Source organism: Euprymna scolopes, chromosome 44 (assembly GCF_053919585.1).
Source record: "Euprymna scolopes isolate OS-2025 chromosome 44, ASM5391958v1, whole genome shotgun sequence".
In the NCBI taxonomy this organism is placed as follows: Eukaryota; Metazoa; Mollusca; class Cephalopoda; order Sepiida; family Sepiolidae; genus Euprymna; species Euprymna scolopes.
In genome coordinates, this window is record NC_136525.1 from 7,290,155 (window position 1) to 7,307,654 (window position 17,500).

Below are 17,500 nucleotides of genomic sequence, written 5' to 3' on the forward strand. Positions count from 1 at the left end.
CATTCCTCTGATTCCAATTTCTCCCGTTCATTTATCAAAGCTTTTCAGAATTGTTCCTAGTGCTCCTACTATTATAGGTATTATCTTCATCATCCAAATTCTTTTCAGCTTGTTGACTTGCTCTGTGTATTTGCTCTGGTTCTCTTTTTCTTTGATATTCACTCTGTGGTCAGCTGGGACAGCAAAGTCTACGATTTGACAGGACGTTTCTTTCTTATTAATTATTATGACATCCGGTCTTCTTGCTTGGATGGGTTTATCCATTTGTATGCCTATGTCCCATAGGATTTTGTGATTCTCGTTTTCAAGTAGAGTTGCCGGCTTATGATTGTACTATTTGTTTGTGCATTCAAGACGCAGTTGTTTGCATAATTCCTAGTGTACTGCCCTCCCCACTTGGTCGTGCCTGTTCTTGTATTCCTTCTGGGCTAGTTTGCTGCATTCGCTTAATATATGGTTTATTGTTTTGTCACTTTGTCCACAGAGTCTGCATTTGCTATTTCCTTTTGTTTTGTCGATTATTATTATTATTATCATTATTATCATTTTTATCATCATTATTATTGTTATCTTTGTTATTATCATTTTTATTATTGTTATCATCATCATTATAATTGTCATCATCATTATCATTATAATTATCATCATTATTATCATTATTGTTATCAATATAATATTCTGCTTGTTTCTTCCTTAGTTAGTCCATGCATTACACCCTAAAAAAAGGCCCACTTCGCAAAATTTGACTTTAAAAAGATCAATCTGGCAACCCTGGACAAGAATATGAGAGTGACCTTTCTTTGACGGAGCCGCATTTTTTAACATAATAATAATAATAATAATAATAATAATAATAATAATAACATGACCATTAAGGCAATGGTATGAGAAAGGAACTCATAACTCATTTTGACATGCAGCAGTTCTTCACCAAAGAAAGAAATCAGTAAAACATTACATAAACAAGGGGAACATTCGAAAGAAATAGGGCAAGAAAGAACATTTCTGTCAAAAGGTGCTGGGCTTAAAGATTAACTCGTACATTGTGATTTTATTATTTGTATTGAACTATGTAGCACAATACTACTTTCTGAGTATTTATTAATATTTATTAATTAATCTCATTTGGGTCAGTTCTACATTTAAAATACAATGGAAACTATTTTCATAAAAATCTTAATAAACTCATATTTGCTGTCTAAAAAACACTTTTTTTTTTTTGCACTATCCAGAAATATATCAGCTTTATCAAAACATATTTGTTGATTAAATATATTTCTCATACCGTGGAATTTTCATGGGTCACGCTAATTCATCATCATCATCATCATCATCATCATCATCATCATCATCATCATCATCATCATCATCATCATCATCATCACTAGGAGTTTTCACACTTGTCATAATCAAAGATTTATCCTCGAGAACAACCTGTGGTGTTCACTAGAGTTTGAGTGACAACAAGTCTCCCTAGATTTCAAGTACTCTCCATCCCTGTCAATAACTTTGGCAAATGAATTTGTGTCATTGCAACAGCCGTTTACCATTGATTTCTCGCTAGCAACGACCATTGACCTTCACTGGAATTTGGGTAATATTAAGTCTGCTCAAAGTCCCAATCCTCTTTGCACTCATCCAGTGGAAGTCTGGTTAGTGCTTTCTCTCCTTGGTCTTTACATAATTATTATTATTATTATTATTATTATTATTATTATTATTATTTGCTCATAAGAAACTTTCCCACAGGTCATCAAAGATCTCATTGAATACAGCCTGTGGTGTTCCTGGAAGCTGAGTGACAACAAGTCCCCCCAGATTTTCCAGTACTCTCCACCTCTTTCGATAAAATTTGCATTATTATTATTATTATTATTATTATTATTATTATTATTATTATCATATTTTTCTTCCAAAATATCATACTCACTTAATATAATATATATATTGTATTAATAATTTTCCTGTGAAAAACAGATCTTCAAGGAACATATTCTGGTTGCTGCTCAATTCCCCAGCCAAATTGCAGCCATATAAATCTGGTCTCTATCAGAGTAGCTCCTTATGCTGCTGTGGCAATATACTTTGTTTGGGTGAACTAAAGTAAAAAAAAAAAAAAAAAAAAAAGGAGGCCTTACTGTCTTTGGATCCGAACTGGGTATTAATGTGCACTTCTCTGCACATTCCGATTTGTGCGCCGTAATGGTTGACCACCTTGCAGTACATCGATGTCTGCACAGACCGTTTGTCGAAGCCTGTATTGCGGGCGCTGACGGTGACGGTAAACTTCTGCCCAACCATCGTGTTCTCTTTGTCGGTCACACGGAATTCGATGTCCTGCCAAGTAAAAGTTTATAATTAAAAAAAACAAACAAATTCCCGGTGTAATACCTGCGTGTGGGTGTGGCGTGGTTATAGCAGTCATAAATATAATAAAGATTTATTTTCTCTTCCGAATCAATGTCCCTGCTAGATGATTTGGCCACATGCTGACTAATCAGCTTGCAGGGCGCATTGATTCCATCTATCCCTCAAGGAACTCTTCTTTGCGCCTTTGAGAATCACATTCGGTCAACAGGGAGAACCTGGCAAGCATCGAAGACAGACCTCTCTCTCTCTCTCGTTCCTGTCCAGCATAAACAATCTTTGGTTGAATCATGGTCGGTCAACAGAGAGACCCGGGCAAGTATCAGAAAAAGACCTCTGTTCTTTCCTTCTCATCTTCCTATCCACTAGACGTTCCACCATAGACGATCTTCACCTGAGGATAACTGCTGGCCGACCGTCGTCAGCTAAAGAATTTTCAACCCTTTTTCTCTATCACTTGGATCCTTTCTTTATTGTTTTAAAAGAAATTTTGTTTTTCTTGCTACACACACACACACACACACACACACACACACACACACACACACACACACACACACACACACACACACACACAAATATATATATATATATATAAGTGGTGACTCCTTTGTAATATATATAGTCTTTGAAGTTTTTAACCTTTAAAACTATAAAAAAAAAATATTTTTTATCATTCGTTAGAAAACCATCTAGTCAGTAAGTCATTTAATCACCTGCAATCACTGTATCAACTCGCTCTCGAATTTACTATAATACCAATAATTTATTTTTTAAGAGATCATCAGTTGTTTACCATGAAACACTGTTTATATGAGTATATATATATAGTCTTTGAAGTTTTTAACATTTGAAACCACACAAAAAATTATTTTTTATCATTCATTAAAAAAACATCTAGTCAGTAAGTCATTTAATCACCTGCAATCACTGCATCAACTCTCAAATTTACTATAATACCAATTTTTATATTTTTTAAGGGATCATCAGTTGTTTACCATGAAACACTGTTTCTATGTTTATATATATAGTAGTAAGTTTATCTATGTTTATATATATAGTAGTAAGTTTATTTAGCAAGTAAGCAATTTAGCTACACAGATTATTCCGCATTTCATCCGTGGAATAATCTGTGTAGCTTAATTGCCATATATATTTTATAACTTACTACCTAGCTCTACCTACGTATTGAGCACTGTTGAAGTTAATACTTAAAGTTTACGCATAAATTTAAACTTTCGTATATTAATTTATGTGATTAAATGGAGTATATATATATATATATATATATATATATATATATATATAAAAGTGAAATTGTCTCTGTGTGTCTGTCTGTGTACATTTCCCTACCAAATAACTCTGTCAATTTTCTGTCTACAGACTCGAGATTTGACATAAGGCGTATTGACATTTGGGAAAATCTTTTTAATCGGTTTTCGGCCAGAAATTTGGCTGTCAAGAGGTCAAAGTTCAATGATTTGACCTTTGAAAACTCTACCAAACTCCTCTGCCAATTTTGGGTCTAAACACTTGAAATTTTAGATGTAAATTACTTGGACATGGATCAAACTTTTTAATTTGATTTGAGCCCAAAACAATAAATATTAATGGGTTAAAATTGGGGTCAAAGTTTTAAAAAAAATTGGATCTCTACCAAATTACTCAGCCAATTTTTGGTCTAAACATTTGAAATTTTACATAAAGGGTATTCAGACATACAGCAAGCTTTTTAATGCGTTTTTAGGCGAAAATTTGGCTGCCAAGAGGTCAAAGTTTACCTTTTCAAACTCTACCAAGCTCCTCAGCCAATTTTGGGTCCAAACACTTGAAATTTTAGATGTAGGTTACCTGTATATGAGTCAAACTTTTTTAATATATATATACATATGCACATAAAGTTATGAACAGTACATAGGGCCCGAGCAAAGTCGGGCTGAACTGCTAGTATATATATACATATGGAGAGATGTAAAAGTTTTAAATTGTATTTTCTTCGGTCTGTGACACTTAAATTTGAAATAGCATTTTTGTTGGTCTGTCATACTTTCATTTGAAATAGGATTTTTGTTAGTTTGTCACACTTAAATTTGAAATAGCATTTTTGTTGATCTGTCATACTTTCATTTGAAATAGGATTTTTGTTAGTTTGTCACACTTAAATTTGAAATAGCATTTTCGTTGGTCTGCCACACTTAAATTTGAAATAGCATTTTCGTTGGTCTGCCACACTTAAATTTGATATAGCATTCTCATCACTCAACGCACAGGTCGAATGGACGTATTTTAAAGTTATTTTGTTCTTATTCTACTTACGTCCTGTTGTCGGGGAGACTTCTTAGCCTTCATCATCAGCATCTTTTTGCGGCTCATATTAATAATATCGATCCGGTCGTATTCAGAACCTGGGAAGAAAAAAGACGAAAAAAAAAAAAAAGAATGAATGAACGTAAAGAGTAGAAAGAGTGGAGGGTGGGGATGCATTGAAAGAAGTATTGGAACTTGTGCAGTTTAATGAAGACATTAAAAAATGAAAATATTGAGAAAAGGTTATATGTACGTATCCGTTATGGAATGAAGTTCTCCGGAAAATAATTTCATTTAATTTCATCAAGTAGTTTTTTTTTTTTTTTACAGCGAAAAACAATTTGTTATGATACTGAGCAAAAGGTCCGATTTTTAGGTAGAAAAGCTAGTGATAAAGGTGAGGAGGGAGTGTCGGCGCTTTACATGGAGTTATCTCCCCGTGGCGTGTTTAACAAATTCCATTATGGCTGACTTCAACGTACTCTCATCAAAACGCGTTTTTCTACTGTAAAAAAAATCTACTCGATCAAATTAAATGAAATTTTTTTTCAGAGATCTTCAGTCCAAAACGGATACGTACAATATAACCTTTTTCGATATTTTCATTTTTTAATGTCTTGATTAAACTGTACAAGTACCAAAGTATTAAATCTGTTTAGAAAGAAAAGGAAATTTCTATTCTGATATCCGTTGTTATTTTCACAATGTTTTGACCGATGTAACCTCCGACCTTCTTTATTTGTCTCTTTTTAAACTTGGAAATATACGGAATTGTACTTTTTACTTAATCTATGGACATTTACGAATGTACAAGTCAGCAATTGTAATTTATTATTTTTAAATTTTATTCTTTTTTATTTATTTTTTGAAAATCTTTTTTTAAATTTATTTTTGGAAATTCTATTTTTTGAAAATCTATTTTTTTTTGAACTACAGTTTTTTGAAATCTTATTTTTTTTAAATTTTACTATTTGAAATTACAGTTAAACAATTTTTTTTTAAATTTAACTAATTGAAATTATAGTTTTTGAAATCTTATTTAAAAAAAAATTACTATTTGAAATTACAGTTAAAACAATTTTTTTTTAATTTTACTAATTGAAATTATAGTTTTTGAAATCTTTTTTTTTTAAATTTTACCATTTGAAATTACAGTTAAAATTTTTTTTTTTAATTTTACTAATTGAAATTATACTTTTTGAAATCTTTTTTTTAAATTTTACTATTTGAAATTAAAGTGTAAAAAACATTTTTTTAAATTTTACTAATTGGAATTATAGTTTTTGAAATCTTATTTTTTTTATTTTACTAGTTGAAATTACAGTTTTTTTGAAATTTTATTCTTTGAAATTCTTCTTTTTTTCAAAATTCCAAGTTTTTAACTTTTACTTTATGAAATTGCATTTTCGAAACTATCTTTTAAAATTCTATTTTTTGAAATCTTTCTTTTCAAAATTCTTCTTTATGAAAATCTATTTAAATTTTTTTTATTTCCCTCATTACAGGGAAAAAGGAAGATGAAAGACTAAGCTGAACGAACGGAGAAAGAAAGAGAGTAGCTCATAGAAACTAGTAGCTATTTTACGTTCGTTTGCATAACACTACAGCTGATACAGATGAAAAAAAAACAAAACAAAACAGTGTAGAATGTTACGTACCACAGAGCAGTTTATAATCGTTGGTAATATCCATAAGACCTCCACTGCGACTGTATCCAGGCATACTCTCCGGATATTTCGTGTAGACGTATTTCCCAAGTCTGTGGAAACAAAATTTAATTGAACATTTCAGAAAAAAAAAGAAAACAAAACAATAATAAGATAAAGAGAAAGAAAGTTTTCCTGGAATTAGAAAGCTAGCAGGAGCATTCGGTGCTTCTGGATAATGAATGAAGATTAATATGTACAAGAAAGCTAGCAGGAGCATTCGGTGCTTCTGGATAATGAATGAAGATTAATATGTACAAGAAAGCTAGCAGGAGCATTCGGTGCTTCTGGATAATGAATGAAGATTAATATGTACAAGAAAAAGTGGAAAAAATTGGGCTATGAAACCCTGCCTCATCCGCCATACTCTCCAGACCTCTCGCCTATTGACTACCACTTTTTCAAACATCTCGGAATTAGAAAGCTAGCAGGAGCATTCGGTGCTTCTGGATAATGAATGAAGATTAATATGTACAAGAAAAAGTGGAAAAAATTGGGCTATGAAACCCTGCCTCATCCGCCATACTCTCCAGACCTCTCGCCTATTGACTACCACTTTTTCAAACATCTCGGAATTAGAAAGCTAGCAGGAGCATTCGGTGCTTCTGGATAATTGTTGTGGTGGCAACCACTTATTTGCATATGCGAATAACATAACACTATAAATGGCAAGCCTAGGTTGGCCTTGGTGTGTCTTACTCAAATGCCACCGGAAGTGACGCCGAAGAGCGTACATGTCCTCCCACCAAGACTCTCTGACTCGACACCGTCATTTGTACATATTGTAAATATACCTTTTCTTTAATACACTTATTATTGCGTTATCTTGTTGTTTGCGTCTTCATTGTATTTCCTTACTAATTATTGTTCAACCTTGCAACCACAACAATAATGAATGAAGATTAATATGTACAAGAAAAAGTGGAAAAAATTGGGCTATGAAACCCTGCCTCATCCGCCATACTCTCCAGACCTCTCGCCTATTGACTACCACTTTTTCAAACATCTCGAAATTAGAAAGCTAGCAGGAGCATTCGGTGCTTCTGGATAATGAATGAAGATTAATATGTACAAGAAAAAGTGGAAAAAATTGGGCTATGAAACCCTGCCTCATCCGCCATACTCTCCAGACCTCTCGCCTATTGACTACCACTTTTTCAAACATCTCGGAATTAGAAAGCTAGCAGGAGCATTCGGTGCTTCTGGATAATTGTTGTGGTGGCAACCACTTATTTGCATATGCGAATAACATAACACTATAAATGGCAAGCCTAGGTTGGCCTTGGTGTGTCTTACTCAAATGCCACCGGAAGTGACGCCAGAAAACGTGAATGTACTCCCACCAAGACTCTCTGACTCGACACCGTCATTTGTACATATTGTAAATATACCTTTTCTTTAATACACTTATTATTGCGTTATCTTGTTGTTTGCGTCTTCATTGTATTTCCTTACTAATTATTGTTCAACCTTGCAACCACAACAATAATGAATGAAGATTAATATGTACAAAAAAAAGTGGAAAAAATTGGGCTATGAAACCCTGCCTCATCCGCCATACTCTCCAGACCTCTCGCCTATTGACTACCACTTTTTCAAACATCTCGAAATTTTTTTAAAACACATAAATAAAAGGAATAAAAAAATATAATAAAACAAATAATGACAAATTCAAAACAATTTTTTGGCAAATTCCTTTTTAACCGTTAAAAAGAATTGATTTAAGAAATCTATATATTTTTTTCAATGTGTTAGGACGATACAAAAGTATAATGCGAGGAGAGTAACTCTTTACTTCTTTAGGCAAAGTTGACTCCCCTTGTCCGCAGTCCTAAACTTTAGATTCTCGTGATTTCAACGACCGGAAGTAGAGACAGTGGGGGGAAAACAGAGTGACTTTCAAAATGGAGAAATGAGAATCATTCCCGCTATCATACTTGGACTTCTAACCTTTCATGCGATATGTTTGAATTGTCGTCATGTGTGTGTGTGTGTGTGTGTGTGTGTGTGTGTGTCTATAATGAACGTATATTGTTATGCAACAGCGGTTGATTTTCTTATTTGTTCATAATTATTCCATTCCTCCATCATATGCTGCAAACGTACCCACGTGAAGGCTGGACAACATGCGGTAAGATATTTTATGTTATATTGATCTTAACTATATTCCAGGGAAAATTATCCTCATGCCAGGTTCTTCTGACAAACCCCTGTACAGAGAGACCTTAGACACTCGAGGATAGCGTCTAGTAGGCATTCAAGTTCTCTCCTAATGTATGTGTGCCCGTGTATGTTTATAGAATCGAGTGTAAACTGAGGTATTAATGTTTCTTAATTTTGGAGATGAGGATTCGTATTATTTGAATTCTGTGGACTACTCTTCTCATCTTGACTGTTATAATCTCTAACCGTCTTCAGGTGTACAGGGTGTCTTGGATATGTTCCCAGACTTTTTTTGTGTGGGCACTTTCATTTATAGAGCACGCATGAAACTCTCGTTCCCTGCAAAGTAATCTCCTCTGGCTGTAATGCACTCGTACCATTCCCACAACTTTTGGAAGCCCTCCCCTCCCCTGGAAGTCTTCTTGTGTGAGCGTGTCTGTTAGGACGATACAAATGTAGAATGCAAAGGGGAGTAACTCTTTACTTCTTGGGACAAAGTTGCCTCCCTTTGTCCGTGGTCCTAAACTTTAAATTCTCGCGAGATCAATGACCGGAAGCAGACAGTCGTGGGAAAAGACAGCGACTTTAAAAATGGAGAAATATAGCATCGTTCCCGTCGTTCCTGGTTATCATACTTGGACTTTTAACCTTTCATGTATTATGTTTGAATTGTCGTTGCGTGCGTGTGTGTGTGTGTGTGTCTCTATAATAAATGTATATCGTTATGTAATGATGAGTGATTTTCTTATTTGTTCAAAATTGTCCCATTCTTTCACCATGTGTTGCAACAATACCCACGTGAAGGCTGGACAACATGCGGTAAGATACTTTATGTTATGTTGATCTTAACGCATTCCATGATATAACAGAATGAAAATTCAACACACAACACTTAGTTTTTTTTGTTTTTTTTTCTGAATATTTTTATATAAATGATAAAGGAACAGATGCCAATTAACTTGTGCATTTTTAAAAACATTTTAAAAAGAAATTATAATAAAAAAAAACTTACAGTCTCCTCTCAACATGATTTTTTTTAATTAATAAAATAAAGTAGTCAATTTGAAACCGTAAACAGACAGCCATGTTTTCTTTTAATTTTTAATTTTTGGAGAGGAAATGGTTTTGATAATTTTTAACTGATAAAGAGCGACTATAAAGGGAGGTAATTCGTTTCTCCTTAATGTGTAAATTAAACTACTGCTTATGCAAAGACAAATATATATATATATAAATAAAAGTAAAAAAGTTTTTTAATTTTTTTTCATAATATTATTTTGTATTCCTGCACGTCACCAATTGAAAACGAATAAAGAAAAGTTATAAGCTTTTATACTTTTCGTATTCTTTTTTATATATTTCCATTCATATATATATATATATATATATATATATATATATATATATATATATATATATATATATATATGTATATATATATATTATTGAATTTTTCAGAATGTGAGAGATTATATAATTAATATATATATATATATAAAACAAGATTTTATATATATATATATATATATATATATATTGAATTTTTCAGAATGTGAGAGATTATATAATTAATATATATATATATATATATATAAAACAAGATTTTATATATATATATATATTGAATTTTTCAGAATGTGAGAGATTATATAATTAATATATATATATATATATATATATATATATAAAACAAGATTATATATATATATATATATATAAAACAAGATTTTATATATAAATGTATATATATATATTGAATTTTTCAGAATGTGAGAGATTATATAATTAATATATCTGTAGGTATTTAATTATTATAGTAAAAAAATAATTATATATATATATATATATATATATATATATATATATATATATATATTATAGTAAAAAAATAATTATGACAGCCCCTTTAAGAAACTCGTTTCCTATCGTTGAGTACTTTCAGTTGAATAAAGTGCGATCAATTTAGTTCTTATACAAAGATCATCATATAATGATTAGATCACTGTGACTGATGTAAAGAACATTTAAAATGTTTAAATTCAACGTGATTTCACGTGGTTAATGGTAGCCGATTGGATACAGTCTTTGCTAATCAAGCTAGAGACGGCTCGTGTTGCCGAGTTCGAATCTGTCGACTGGTGTTAGTCGTGACACCCTGCACTGAAGATTCCCGAAAGAATGAAAGGATGTAGGTATTTAATTATTATAGTACAAAATAATATATATATATATATATATATATATAAATGTTTATGTTTATGGAAGAATATGATTAATCAATTGTATTTCACCTTTTATATATATATATATATATATATATATATATATATATATATATATATATATATATATATATAAGAACAAACACTTCATAAAACATGTTAAAAAACACTTTGAAAAAGAGTTAAACACATATTTAATCTGAAAAGGAAACACTTAATAAGTGGATAGTCCTTAATCCGCAGAGTTTCAAAGAAATACTTTCCTTTTAATCAGAAGGTAGGAATTAGCAAAATGCGGGATCGGATTTTGCATACAAAAGTATTTGATGAAACAACAAGTAAGTCAAAGATCTTACTTGATAACAAAAGTTAAGCAGAGGGAATATGGTGAAGAAAAAGGTGATTACACGTGAATGGATAGTCTGGTGAAAGGTAAATAATCCAATGACGGTAAAATCCAAAAATATAACTCCAAGAAAGTTAATTGAATTTCCATTCGCACAAGTAACATCCAAGGAAATCACGTAATTGGAAGATGGTCCAAAATAATCCAAAAGGCCGAAATCCATGGAATAATTCACAAATATGTACAAGGAAAAGGGGAAAAATTCCAATAATATTAATAAAAGAAAAATAAGGTAAATAAAAAAAATAAAAAATTTATATATATATATATCGCCAGATCACCCAAGTTAAGCAACGTTGAGCCTGGCCAGTACCAGATGGGTGAACATTTGGGAAGGTTAGGCACTGTATGTACCGTGCCAAGTCGTAGAAATTTTTGAGGGAGCATTAATTCACTGGGAGAGATGCACCCCCCAGATTTTGTTAAGGCATGTATCTAGGAGAAGGAAACTCTGATATAAAAACCTGCAGTCTACTTTATACTCTGTCCTGTGGCAATTATCTGCACCGACAGAGGTTAGCAGTAATACCAAAAAGTGTGGTTGGTTCTAGACAAAGCCTTCACCACTATGAACAAATCATCTGTGTGGATTTCCGAGCAACTTTGTTGCTGTGGTGGAAACTCATACATTGAAATCGATGGGAGAGAGTCCCTGTGTATATATATATATAATGTGCATAAAGCTTTGAAATATCTGGTAGTATTTGTTAACTTACGCGTCTTTTTCGATGTGCACGATCTCCCACTTGCCAGATTGTGGGTTCCTCATCCAATAGACACGATCGGAGTTCAATTCTGAGAAGATGAAATTAGTGTCATAGGACTGGTTCACCTCTCCATTTTTAATTGCCTTCACCGGAGCAGGACCGCAGCAATATAATCCTGGAAGAAAAAGCGAAAGATCGGGAAATTTATTGAAACCAGAAACAAGAAACCTTCTCTACCACCAATAGCAATGACCAAGAACACATTGCCTGAAAGTACTTCTTTTAAACTCCTCGGCGTAACGTTTACAGGGAATATGAACTGGAATAGATACATTGAGAGCATTGCCAAGGCTGCTGCAAGGAAGGTTGACTCCCTCTACCGTGCTAGAAAACTACTTACGCCTGACAGTATCCTGTACCTCTATAAGGTCACCATTCGCCCATGTATGGAGTACTGTTGTCACATCTGGGCTGGTGCATCTGCTGCTTGTCTCTCGCTCCTGGACAGAGTTCAAAAGAGAGTCGCCAACCTGATACGTCCTGAACTGTCATCTGGGCTTCAGCCTCTGTCCCATCGACGAGATGTTGCATCCCTCTGCCTGTTCTACAAATACTTTAATGGTGAATGCTCTGACGAACTGCAAACACTTGTACCTCCCCGACGTAACTACCCCCGACAAACCTGACAAGCTACTAAGTCTCATCCCTTTACAGTAGAGATCCCTAGGTGCAAGAAAGCCTTTTACTCCAATAGTTTCTTCCCCAGAACTGCTGGTTCTTTGGAACTCCCTTCCGGGATTCTGCTTTCCCAACTGTACTGATATGCAGAAGTTCAAGTGTAATGTGAACAAACATCTTTCTACTCATCTCCCTTCATAATGACCCTGCTAATTAGTAGCCCCCTGCTTCAAAGTGGCACTGTGCCTTATTTGGGGTGAAAATTGAATAAAAAAAAAAGAAAAAGAAAAAAAAGAAGCTATTTTATTTTAGCAACAGTCAACAGACGTGGTGGTAACAATGAATGGTTGCTTTTCAAGGTGTGAGTTAATTTCTAGCACGATAGAGGGAGCCCACCTTCTTTGCAGTGGTCTTGGCAATGTCTTCAATGTATTGTTTCTAATTCATCTGAGGAACTAAAAAGAACACAAAATATCAGGTTGATAAGAAAGTTCTTGTGTTTTTTTTTATCTTTTAAATTCAGATGAACATATCTCAGCTCCAACAAAAATTTATTGATTGAAATTAGCACCATCAGAATAAACACACTTTTGGCATCGCAAAACAAGTTTATTCATGCCAGCAACGTAAAAATCTTGCGTTCTGGTGGCGATGAAGTCACTGAAGGAGTTTTTGATATCGCTTAGGTTTTTGGAGCATTTCTCATGCAGAAAATTGTCAAGATGCTTGAAGAAGTGGTAGTGAGAGGTCTAATGAGTATGGCGGATGAGGCAGAGTTCATAGCCCAATTCGTTCAACTTCTGCAGGGTCGGTTTAGTAATATACGGTCGGGCATTGTCAGAGAAGAGAATTGGGACTTTTGCTGTTGACTAATGTTGGGTGTTGTTGTCGAAGTTTCTGATGCATTTAATTTATTTGTTGACAGTAATTCTTCACTGTAATGGTTTCGCCTGCATTCAAAAACTGTAATGGATGACACCGGCTGCAGACCGTCAAACAGTCAGCCTGACCTTCCTTTGGTTCAACTCTGACTTCAGGAAGTGTTATGGAGCTTTGTAAGCATTCAACCACTGACCTGAGCGTCGCTGGTTGTCATAAAGAACCCGGTCGAGAAACGGGTCGTTCTTGTTGCATAAAAGAAGAGAAGATGACATTTCATAACGGTGTTTCTTTTCATTGTCGTTCAATTCGTGAGGCACACATTTATCAAGTTTCTTTTGCCTTTCTAATCTCACTCAAGTGGTTGGAAATCGTCGTATACATTACGTCTAATTCAGAAGCAAGTTCTTGAACAGGTGTACGTGGATTGGCTTTGACTAAGGCTCTTAATTGATCGTTCTCAACATCCGATGGCCGACCACTATGCTCATCATCTTTAAGACTCTCATCGCCGCCACGGAATTTCGTAAACCACCATTGTGCTGTACGTTCACGTGCCAAACGTTTTGTTGATATTGTGAACTGTTTCAGAAGCTTTTCAGCTTAGCTTGAACGGAAATAAGAAAATTGTGCGAATTTGCTTTTTCCCCATCTTGTATTCAAAGTTTTGAAAAGAAGACATAATTGTTTTAAAACGATTGTAATTTAAACGATTGGATAGAGCAAAAAACATTCTTTAATATAGTATATAAAGTAAAGGTATCATAACGAAAACTTATTTGAAAATACATCATTTGGAATCAAAATTAAAAATTCCACAAGAACTTTCTTCTCAACCTATTAGTAATATATGAGTGTGTATTTATTGATATTTTATATGCTTTCATGTCGAGTGATGTGGTTCTCGGTTGATTAACTGTGTCTAACTGTGTCGGATATATACCAGAGAGTCAAAACAATGAAAAGAATATGCTGTTGTCACATCTCTAATTAAACATTCTTTAATATAGTATATAAAGTAAAGGTATCATAACGAAAACTTATTTGAAAATACATGATTTGAAATCCAAATTAAAAAATTCCGCAAGAACCTTCTTGTCAACCTAATACCTTGACTATTGCAGATAACAAACTTGCTTGGGTGTCTCGTGTTGACCAGGTGTTTGGAGGTTCATACAAGAGTGCTCAATACAGAAGTAGAGGAGGTTACAGGTGTGTGTTGAGCAAAAACAAAAATAAAATAGTAGTAGGCAAATAGGCTTGAACCCGTACTATGAAGAAAGGAAAGAACGTGAAAAAAAAAAAAAATCAAATAAAAAACGTGACGTCTTTGCCGCTAGTCAAGCGAAAAGAGGAAATGACTTTCGAAAATATCCGCGAAAAAAGCGACCCCTCCTTGTAGAAAAGTGTGAAGGGTGAAGAAATCCATGTTTTAGCCAATTTTTTTATATTTGTTGTCCGAAGGGTCGAGCTTTAAAACAATACCAATCTCGTGAAAATCTGTTGCCTCTATCGAAAGTTTTAGGCAGACATGATGATGATGATGATGATTGCAAAGTCTTGTCAGACGAGTACCACTCCCTCAGTCAATGAAAGTCCATGAGCCCGAAAATAACCTTTTTTTTTTTTTTAGTCCTGCCAGCGAATTCACATGCTCAAGCAGACATGACATTGAAGACGTCCTTGGCATACATACATATATATATACATATACACACATACATACACATACATACCCATAAACATACACACGTGGACACATCCATACATACATACATACATACACAATACATATAACACATGTATACAAACATATACATACACACAAGCACACACGTATACATATATATGCATACACATATATACTATCATATACAAATACATACACACATATACATACATATTCACATGCATATACGTACACATGTATGCACATATACATACATACACATAAAGTTACCTACATATATATGCACCTATACGCATACATATATATGCATATATACATATACATACACACAAATATATATACGTATATACATACAAACACACATAAACATGTATACACAATAAATAAATAAATAAAAATATATACACACATACATATATACATACATATACAAATAGGTATACATACACACACATACACTAGTACATATATTAACATACATACATACATACATACATACATACATACATACATACACACACATATGCCTATATAGAATGATGGCAGATCAATTATTACATGCTTCCAGCATTTCAGGGCTACACATGACACTTTTCCCATTGCTATAGGACTATTTTTATAGACAAATGCCTGAGGAAGTATCTATACAAAGATGATGTTACAGAGTTTTAGCTTTGTACGACAGCTAAGTCTCTCTCTCTCTCAGTTCAAAATGTCGAGATCCAGCAACAAGCATGAGCAAGATAGCCAGCAACAAATCAAACTGCAGACCAGCTTAATGCGGGTACTGGTCTCCCGCTTTATGTATCTTTTTTTTTTTTAAATTAGAAATTTGCTTCACCCAGAGTGGTTGCCTTAACAGGGCTTTTGGGATTCCTCTACACCCCACACACATATCGAAATAAAGATATACACGTACACATACAAGCATGCATGCAAACAGATGCACGCAAACATACATACGCAAGAACAAATACACATGACAACACGCACATACACTCATACATTCATAAATACACACATGTACATACATATGCACACACACGTACACATACACGTACATGTAGAATATATATGAAGGAGCATTTATCATGACGATGATGATGGTTGTTATGAATAGGTGAATTCAACATGAATAAAAGAGTAAAACAATCCCAAATATACAGAAGATAGAATAGAGAGACGTTCGGCATACATACATACATACATACATACATACATACATACATTTAAATGGACAGGTGAGATTTATTATAGAATAGCTGGGGTGCCCGGCGTTGCCCGGGTGTTTGGAGGTGTGTGTAGGGGGATTAAACTAAAGAATAGAGACAGAGAACTGAGAAGTGACGAGATTAAACGTTTAAAAAAACAGCAGGTGGTTTAAACAAACGTCAACGTTTTCTAGGCCAAACATGACGTCATTGTCGTAGTAGCAATAGGAGAGAAAATGAAGGAACGATTTTTTTGCTACCTGTCCTTGTAGAAAAGGGTCCAGTTGAGGGTGAAGAAATTAATGTTTTTAGCCAAATTTTTTATATTTGTCGTCTGAAGGTTCGGGCTTCAAAATGATACCTATCTGATGAAAATCCGTGGCCTTTGTCGAAAGTTTTGGCAAGACACACAAACACACACACTCACATTTTGCTTTTTATATATATAGAAGATAATAACACCCTATCTGAGTGCTCATCGTGCAAATGTCTTGGCTTAACATTCACAGGTAATATGAACTGGAACAAATACGTTGAGGACATTAGCAAGTAAATACGGTAGGCTCCCTCTATCGTGCTAGAATATTGCTAACATCCAAATCACAATTCTTTTATACATAAAGTATTGTTGCCTCCTTTTTTTTTTTTAACTAAAAAATATTTAAGGTTTGGTTGTTTTTAGTCTCTAATGTCTCTAATTGCTTTCTTTCTCCACTTCGTTGGAATTCGCTTTCTTCTTCACTTTTAAAGATAAGTTAGTTTTTACAGGAACGTGTTAACTCAATATAATATATAAAGACAAAGAAGTTTTAAAGTCGGTTTCTATTCTGATGCTAAAATATATCATAAAAGATCCCTACCGTCGCAGGCCTCTTGTGGCGTGGGGTCAATAGTCTGCCAACCGCAGTAGCCAACGGGAAGGTCAGGTCGTCCCATCCAGACGTCATTCCACACATGGAAGCTCCTTAAAAAAAAAAAAGAGAAGACAATAATTTGAATGCAAAACACGATAAATCTAATTTCTTTAAATCAAGAAGTTATGATTATCTAGAATTCAACCTAATTAAAAAGTAAAAACAAAAATACAAAAAAATCTTCATGATGTACGTACTCGTCACGGAACGAGAGTGTCATATTCCGAAAGTCACGTAAATTGATCAAGTA

General features: G+C 33.7%; 1 protein-coding gene across 2 annotated transcripts in view; it reads right to left on the minus strand.

Annotated features, from left to right (window-relative positions):
• Positions 1-17,500, minus strand: part of LOC145268671 (hemocyte protein-glutamine gamma-glutamyltransferase-like) — a 99,379-nt gene that overhangs the window by 17,411 nt on the left and 64,468 nt on the right. For both annotated transcript variants that reach the window (XM_080124163.1, XM_080124162.1), the window contains exons 11-15: positions 17,197-17,300; positions 11,888-12,053; positions 6,333-6,433; positions 4,684-4,772; positions 2,139-2,337 (exon numbers count right to left, since the gene is read on the minus strand). In XM_080124163.1, the coding sequence (XP_079980289.1) occupies positions 2,139-2,337; positions 4,684-4,772; positions 6,333-6,433; positions 11,888-12,053; positions 17,197-17,300 (659 nt within the window). The remainder of the gene's footprint in view (positions 1-2,138; positions 2,338-4,683; positions 4,773-6,332; positions 6,434-11,887; positions 12,054-17,196; positions 17,301-17,500) is intronic.